Source organism: Alnus glutinosa, chromosome 8 (genome assembly GCF_958979055.1).
Source record: "Alnus glutinosa chromosome 8, dhAlnGlut1.1, whole genome shotgun sequence".
Lineage (NCBI taxonomy): Eukaryota > Viridiplantae > Streptophyta > Magnoliopsida > Fagales > Betulaceae > Alnus > Alnus glutinosa.
In genome coordinates this window covers 8,234,031-8,242,551 of record NC_084893.1, presented here as the reverse complement: position 1 = coordinate 8,242,551, position 8,521 = coordinate 8,234,031, and the positions used below count along the sequence as shown (strand labels likewise).

The window sequence follows — 8,521 nt, the reverse complement described above, 5'->3', positions numbered from 1 at the left end:
CAAAAATATTTCAGTCGGATAATGTTTTAAGCAACCTTAATTAAAATAGATATTTATTAACTTATTTTTTTTAATAAAGTTCAGACACCTCCCAAGGAAGAACCAAATAATAATAATAATAATAATAATAATTCATTATAAGCAATGAAAATCTTACATTTACTGTGCATTAAATTTATTATAAGCAAAATGAGGGCTACAGCCTACTGCCTACTGCCTACAGACATGCAAAAGTGCACATAAGAATATTGCAAGACAAACACGGGAAAAAAAATAATAATAATTTATAAATATAATTAAGAGGAAGCGATAAGAAGTGATATATGAAGCAAAAGAATACATATTTGAAAATGCTCTTCCGTGTACATATTAAGGTTATTACAGGCAAGTGTTTTCCATGTACTTGGTAAACTCTTCTCAGAAAATGTGTCTTCTCCATCTCCAACAGTTCCAACTCTCGCAGCGAGCATATGACCACAGACGATAAACAAGAAGTCTCTATGTACATTAATTAATTAAGGAGATACTCACTAGTGAGATTCTTGTCTGAAGCAAGTTTTCATTCCTCGTCACTATCATAAACGACTGCCATTCGGCGGTGGGGTGGCATCTTTCTTGGGGGAGAGTCCTCATCTGACTCAATCCCTTTGCGCTTCAGACTGCCTCCAAAGTCCCGACCCTTCTGCTTTGGCTCCTGAAACATATCCAGAAAGGGGATCATGAACACAAGTTTATTTCGCATGCCCCCTCATTTATAAAAAGACAAATGTATATATATATTCTACACTATCAGGATCTCACCCAACTAGAACGACTTATCTGGGGTAAATAAATATATTCTTTCAAAACTATAATTGTACCATCTAGAAACAGTTACTTTGTTGCTTATATGATATGTTGGACAGTCTCACAACCCCCCAAACAATCCAAATCTGTGTCAAAGAGCAAAAGGGTAGCCCCCTCAGCCACATGAATTAACATATGCATGGTGCATTTATCACCGTTTCAGTTAAGCCTAAATCATATTTTCTTTGGCAGCCTCCTGCGGGGACTAGACCAAAGGGTGTTTCAGAACTTGTAAAGAGTGTTTCAGTTCTTCTCCAGGATGCATGCTAAGGCATTTTAAGATGCAGAATGAAACATACACCTAGTGTCCTTTGCCACATCAAACCATACACATGCACAGATACACACACACCTAAAACCCCCCTTTTTTTCTTTTTTCTTTTTTTTAATTTTTGAAAAAAAGCATACCAAAATCTATGACCCAAGTATCATAGTGACAGATGGCAAGCTGTTTTTAGGCAAGCCTAGTAAAAGTAAAATGATAGATCTCGTCAAACATCCAAACAGAAGAAACATATCTTACAATCTTTTGTGCATGTATTACAAGTAGTTCATCCAAACCACCTAAATGGCTGGATAATCAACCTGTATTGCTGAAAAACTGAGATCATATCAATCACAGAGAAGCATTAGAATCCTAAAAAGTTTGAAGGTATTGTTTTTCCAAGTATGTAGTGGATACAAAAGACATAATATTAAGGAGGCATAAACTCATAATTAAAAGTTTCCAACAGGGATCCATATAGCAAAAACAAGGAGTGCCAGCATTAGATGCCACAATCACGGAATGACGATTTTAATGAAGTATCAAATCTCTTTATATTTCCACTTTCCAGACCTACTCTTCTATGTACCAGATGGACTATGCTGTAAAATTGTAGTCTGGAACATTTGGTAATACCAAAGAAAAGGGCATACCTCAGCCTCCTCCTCCTCATCCTCCTCTGATGCTTCTTTTACTTCTGCCTCTTCTTCATGTTCTTCTTCTTCTTCCTCCTCTTCATCATACTCCTGCTCTGGCTCCGCAGCCCTCTTACGCGGGGGAGACCTCTCATCTTCCTCCCCATCAGTTTCATACTCAGATTCCTCTCTTTCACTGTCAGAGAAATCCACTGGGCGCCGAGATGATTTAGCAGCAGGCAGGGATGACTTGCGAGGGATGTCTTTGGGTCCCTGCGACTAAAACACCAAACATGAAAGTTCCTTTTAGCAGAACAAACAAATCAACACCTTTTAGAAAAAAGAGATTAACTTAAAAGTTCAAGTCATGAGACCTTCTTAGCATTCATAATGCGTTTCTCAGCTCGAGCTTCCACTTCCAAATCATCCTCAAAGTGGCGGCGAGAACGTCGAGAATCATAATAATCTGTCTCATCATCCTAAATAAAGGTGGACAATTAGGATAATTGGTTCAGGCTTGGACCGGCATATATAGAAAATAAGGTTCCAGCATATTACAGGAAAATGAAGCCTACAGGCTCTTCCACACCTTTAAAAAAACAAATGTTTGTGGTCCCCAAAAGTGAAAAGATGCCAGTCTAATTATTTGAGCATGTTGCGACAGAATCCAAATTTCAAGTGTAAAACAAATACCCATTAGACGAAGGAAAAAAAAAAAAGGGCCAAAAAAGTTCTACTTTTCCCTCCTTTTCCTATACATGGTAAGAGCAAGAGCTGACCTCATCAAGAGCATCCTCCAAGAACCCAGGAGAAAGTTGGCGCCGCCTGTCTACAGTTGGGGTATATTTCCGGCTTACTTTTTCCCTCTTCCGGTTAAGAAGTACGTTAGCTCTGATCGTTTGACTTTCAGCCTACAAAACCATCAGAAAAGTGGATATATGAAATCCATGACACTTAATACAACACACACCACGAGCCAATGCAACTAATTACCTTTTCTTTTTCCTCCTTTTCCCTCTCAGGATCAATGTCAGTGATGCAGTTCTTAACCTTATAAACCTTTTTATGCCGTGAGTCAACAATAGCAGTCAGCAGTCTATGAGAATTTGATGACAAAGATGATGGCATAAACCTCATCTTTCTCAAAACCCTTCCTTGAGATTGGAGGATTCCCTGTAAGCATAGCACATAAGGATTCAAGAACTCCATGAAGTTTAAAACATAATATGGAGAGAGCCACAGTGTTTTAGTAAAAAGTAGAAACTAAGTCACGACCCTATAAGAAGAAATCAAATATGAGATCTTATGTTGTGATGACCAAGCTCGGTGGGCCAGAATCAAGCTACAGAATCAGAACCCAAAATCAACAGAATCAATTTGGTATTTGGTATGCATATGTATTATATAGCACGATCTTCTTCTGAATGGTTTGAATTCTGTTCCTGCTGATATAGAGATGGCCATAAAGTTAAAATATTCTCATCTGCATGTGTATATTGCATTTTAGTTAGCTAAAAGAATATGCAGGGGCTTACACGTGATGTGATGTACCCATGAGCAGTTTACAAGGAATTAAAAAATGGAAAGGAGGGAGGGATAATGTGCTTGGAAATTTAATATAAGTCTAATGATCTTGCAGTGATTTTAATGGGTCAAGGAATGCTATGGAAGGAAGGAATAATCACCTCAATTGTCGTGGTGAAATCATTACAACATAGACATTTTTTACTCTGCTAAACATACAATAAAGAAAGAGTGGAGGGTAAAAGAAAATGGATGCATCTTTATAGATTGTTTGCTTAAGGTTCTCTCGAATACATTGGGGAGTTTGCTACATTTGATGAGGAAACAAAAAAAAGTCAAAATGATTAAAGATGTTATATTCATGTATCACATAAGATATCGATAAATAAATAAAAGATCAGACATCTCAAATGGATATAAAGTCACCTTTCCATGTCTAAGAAAAAGATGTGCTTGATCATGTTGCGCATCTTGCACAGATATGTCAAGAACTTCATTCCCAATTAATAACTGCAAACTGCCGTCTGACCATCTCACAAAGCGTGCATTGCTTTCATACTACAGATCACAAGGAAATATTGAGACACTAAATGAAAATGAGAAAAATGTAAAATAGTCAAATATAAAATGAGTTCTTACGGTAAAGTCGAACCAATTTCAGAATTTAAAGCTGGAAGATAGATAAAGATTGAAGCAATTACAAATAACATAAAGTTAAATATAGTAAGCTGAAGAACCACTACATAGAAGGTATCCACAATTGGAAAATCTACCTCCAACAATGAATCATTCATTCTTATCCAAAAAAAAAAAAACAATGAATCATTCATATAGAAAGTAGCTCTAAATTTGATTTGTATTTTTTTTTTCCTTTGGAGGGGCTCATCGTCATCAAAAAAAAAAAATCAGCATTTGTAAAAAGGCTCTCTAAATTCACTTTGGCAAAAGCATTTTAAACAAATAGACACCAAGCAACTTTATAAAACAATAAACGCAATTAATCAGGTATTGCGTGTGAAAATAATTGGAGAATATTTGATCAATCTCCCATTGAAGACACTAATGCAAGAAAAAAAAAATCATAAGTTTAGCAAGTTTGATGAGCATGGTGACATAATCAGAGGAACTGTGACTTGTATTCATCACAACAAATTTGACTTTTGCCTTTCTTTATATGAATAATTGTGTTTGACTACTCTGTTATGCATGTGTGTATGTATAACAGATAACAATAAGAGATAATCACTTACAGATGTCGTGCCATCTGGATTTCGAACAGTCCTCCAGCGCACAATATTGTTCTCTAAGCGTATACGTTTCTTAGATCCAGATTCATCAGTCACAAAGGTATCCTCTTCCACATATGTTTTAGGATCAAATGGTTTTGGGTCAAATCCCATAATATTAGAAACTTTAATCATGTTCATCTGCAAATAGATAACTGAGTATTAAATTTTCCACCAAATCATACTAAAATAGTCACGAACCTTTTCTAAAATCACATGATCTGAATGCAATTATAATGAAGAAAAATTAACCATCAAGTAATTACTATGCACACAGCTTGCAGGAGAAAGTAAGATGACCAAGCTATGCAGAACTTCTTCATAACAAATAACAATGGAAGAACAGTAAAATTTGGACATATATATTTTGTTAACTCAACCATGCATGTATATAATGCCGATGGCAACATAAGTTGAAGAATTTGGCAATTTCTCACCGAAGAGGCAAGTAAAATGCAGTTTACCAAGATATTTTTCAAAAGTACAAATTGACCCCAAACCTCAACCTCCACCTCCATAATTGCATCCTAGGCATGCCACCTACTATTTCAATAGAACATGAAGATGATACTATTATTAAAATCTGGAGTGACTAGTACAAACAAGTAGACCATCTGAATTAATTTTAGCTTCAACTTTATGCTATACAAAGCAAAATAAAATGCATACCCATTAAATAAGGTGTGCAAGCACCATGTAAATTAAGTAAAACAGATAAATTATGAAAAAATCACAGCAGCACAAAGTCACATAGAATAAATTGTATACCTTTTCTGGACGAGCTGGAGGTGGACGTAATGGAATCTCAAGGTCCAACGGGGGACCAACTGGCTTCTCTTTAAATTTAGCCTCAATGTTTTCCTCTTCTGACTCATACTGAGCATCTTCATCAGCCACTATATCCTCCGGTCTTAGACTCTTCCCATAGCTCCCTTCCTCTTCCATAGGAGATCTCTAAGACATGAAAATATTTTCTATCATACTTGACCATGAAGATATATGGATGCTTAACAGGGTCACAAGATACAAATACTAAGCACATTGCATCATGACATCTGATACTCACATTTGAATCTTGCTCAATTTCATCATGAACTGCATACTCAGCTGCTTCTTCATCATCAGACTCACCAAAAACATCACGAACAGCTGAATGTGAAATATGAGTCTGATCCTTCCCTTCCTCTGGTGATCTACAGTTAAGTCAAGTTTCCGATAGTCAAGACAGCTTGCTACTTGTTATAATCATGTGTAGATACACGGATTTATGGTAATAGTAATATTCTTTTGTTTTAATATCTATGCAATGCATGGTGCTTAGTGAACATGCTATGCATGGCCAACCCAGCCCAGAAAACAGCATCCAACAACCAATAAGAAGCCATGTTGCTCCAAATGCAACCTTTGTCATTTTTTGGTAAGTATACCAAATGCAACCTTGGTAAACCAAAGCTTTGACTTCCTTTACAGGAAATATGGGATGGAAGACAGGAAAAGAACGAGAGGAAGGTCGATAGACTAAGTTAGAAGCAAGCATGAGTATTGTGGATCTAAAAAAGGTAATAAAAAAAGTCAAGGCCCAAGCAGACAGGAGGCTTACAAGCAAACTTAACCCTAAAAGCACCTAATGATACAACCTTCACATATATTTTTTGTATCTCCAACCTCCATCAATTACGTATACTATTTTCATAATATAGATATCTCTCTCTCTGAATCTATTACCAGTTAGTGCCAGATAGATGTAATGCTCATTGTCAAAATTCTATCAAAGGAATTCTTAATAGAACAAGTTATTGAAATGAATGCACCTATAAACCCGATGCACTTAAAGTACCCATTCAGTATGCACCCATAAAGATGCAGAGAAGACATACACACATACAGAATGTAAAAACAGAAGAATGAGCAACCCCCCCCCCCCCCCCCCCCCCCCCCCCCCCCCCCCCCGCATTGACACAGGAGAGAGAATAAAAGAGATGGTAAGACTACCTAAGAGCATAAGATTGAATAGTAAGAGAACCCAAAAACAGCAAGAGATTCTTCAAGATGCATCTGAATGAGTTTGCATGCGCACATGTGTGTGTTTGAGAGTGGAGTGGTCGTATGCAAATTACCTTGGACTTCTACCCTGATCCACCCCCTCGTCTTCATTGTCAGGATAATGGTTTTCCTCAGATCCACTTTCAATAACATCGCGTCTCTTACTTGTTACAACTCTTTGACCATACTCTTCTTTTTCATCACTGTCAGTATCTTTTCCTTCACTTTCTTCTCTTTGATCACCAACTTCTACTTCTTGGGAACTTTGATCTCTTTCACCCTCACTTTCTCCAGGATCAGGATCTACATCATGCAATTCACCTTCACTCTCTACTTCCGCCTCCCCATGCCCCTCCACTTCACCTTCACCTTCAGCCTCAGGTTCCAGCCCTCCCTCTCCTTCGTCCTGGAAACAAAACCATCACATTAGGAAAGAAGGAAAAAAAAAAGTTGAATCAAGCAACAAAATGCCATCAGGAAAAAAAATATATATAAAATAAAATAAACTGAGCCATTACGCTCCTTAATGTGACTTGGCTTTCAACAAAGATTTCATGCATACAAAAATTAGCATTTTCTCTTTCATTTTGTTTCCAGAAACAAAAGGGAGGGATATATTTTCGCAAAGCTAAATCTTGATGACACCAGCACAACTTTCTAACTGTAACTGAAATTGTTCTCAGTTATTTCCTTTATACTTCAATCACTAAGACCCAATTTTGACCATCTCACCTATATAAATATAAAACTTAATCACGATCAAGCACACTGAACCACGTGACTCGAGTGATGAACAATTCAGAAATAATTTTTGCCTCCAAAACCAGAACGCAACAATGAGACATACACAAGATATACACACATACCCATTTATTTAATCTTCATTCTTCAACCTATAGCATTTATACTTTACTTATAAAAATAAAAATAAAAAAATAAAAAAAAAAATGCATTTATGAAATTCCCTAAACCCAAAGCATCTGCAATCGATTTCTACTTAAGTATTTGTACCTCCAAATCTTGAACACATCCATATACAAAATAAACACATAAACAGATATTTATATGTGCATGTATTACTCTCTAAATCGATAATAACATAATGAAATTCATAGACCCTAAAAATCGCAACATGAGAACCAGATCCAGAGCCTGCGAAAGAATCTCCTTAAATTGATAAACCTAGCATTCCGAGCAAGAAATCGTATCTGAAAACTTTTGTTAAATCTATATCTATAAATCTTTCTAAAGATAAAAAAATAAATAAATAAATAAAAATAAATAAAATGAGAGAGAGAGAGAGAGAGAGAGAGAATTATTAACAGAAAACTTCGTTAAATCTATATCCATATATCTTACTAGAGAGAAAAAAGAGAATTCTTACAGAGACGTAATTGGGCTGGGGATTGGACTCGTGCTCGGAATCAACCTCTTCCTCTTCTTCCGATTGATCGCCAAACAGGTTCTGCATCATCTGGTGCCGCTTCTCCTCCCCCATCTCTCTCTCTCTCTCTTTCTCTCGCGCGCGCGCTCTCTCTCTCTGTGACTGTGTGCGGAGCTGAGAGTTCTGAGGGCACTATGTTATAGCGCGGATCGGACTACGCTCAATTTTCTTTGCGTTTTATCGACCCCCAAGATATTCTTGACACGTCGGCGTTGGGTTTTGAAAGGACGGGACCCACCAAAGCCTTCTATTATGGTCCCCCTCAATGCAATTAACCATGTAAGTTTTTTTTTTTAACGGCTAAATATCATTTTGTCCCCAGTGCTTTGAAATCTTTACTGTCTATTTGAGTGAGAATTTTTTGAAGAAGAATAATATTTTGAATTTGTTTGCAAATTTTGAGTTAATAAAAATGTGTTTAAATGTTAAATAGAATTTAGATTCTTTTTAAATTTGTGTTTGAGTGTTAAATTTTTGA

The 8,521-nt window shown here is 36.5% G+C and overlaps 1 protein-coding gene across 1 annotated transcript; it reads right to left on the bottom strand.

Moving 5' to 3' along the window:
- Positions 1-264: 264 nt before the first annotated feature.
- LOC133875447 (protein LEO1 homolog) lies at positions 265-8,195 on the bottom strand. Its single transcript, XM_062313589.1, has 11 exons — positions 7,984-8,195; positions 6,674-7,005; positions 5,623-5,749; positions 5,325-5,510; positions 4,521-4,697; positions 3,697-3,828; positions 2,740-2,919; positions 2,526-2,657; positions 2,121-2,225; positions 1,765-2,025; positions 265-694 (listed from the first exon to the last, which is right to left on the bottom strand). Exons 1-11 carry the CDS (start codon positions 8,095-8,097, stop codon positions 560-562), a joined length of 1,881 nt encoding a protein of 626 aa, XP_062169573.1. The 5' UTR covers positions 8,098-8,195; the 3' UTR covers positions 265-559.
- Positions 8,196-8,521: the final 326 nt, after the last annotated feature.

Bases quoted from the DNA above. Each gene is read 5' to 3' on its own strand.
- LOC133875447 (XM_062313589.1), bottom strand. From the start codon at position 8,097: ATGGGGGAGGAGAAGCGGCACCAGATGATGCAGAACCTGTTTGGCGAT. The intron at 5,750-6,673 runs GTAATTTGCATA...ACTTAACTGTAG, and splicing joins GATCAGGGTAGAAGTCCAAG to ATCACCAGAGGAAGGGAAGG. The intron at 4,698-5,324 runs GTATACAATTTA...ATCTATTTGCAG, and splicing joins CTCCAGCTCGTCCAGAAAAG to ATGAACATGATTAAAGTTTC.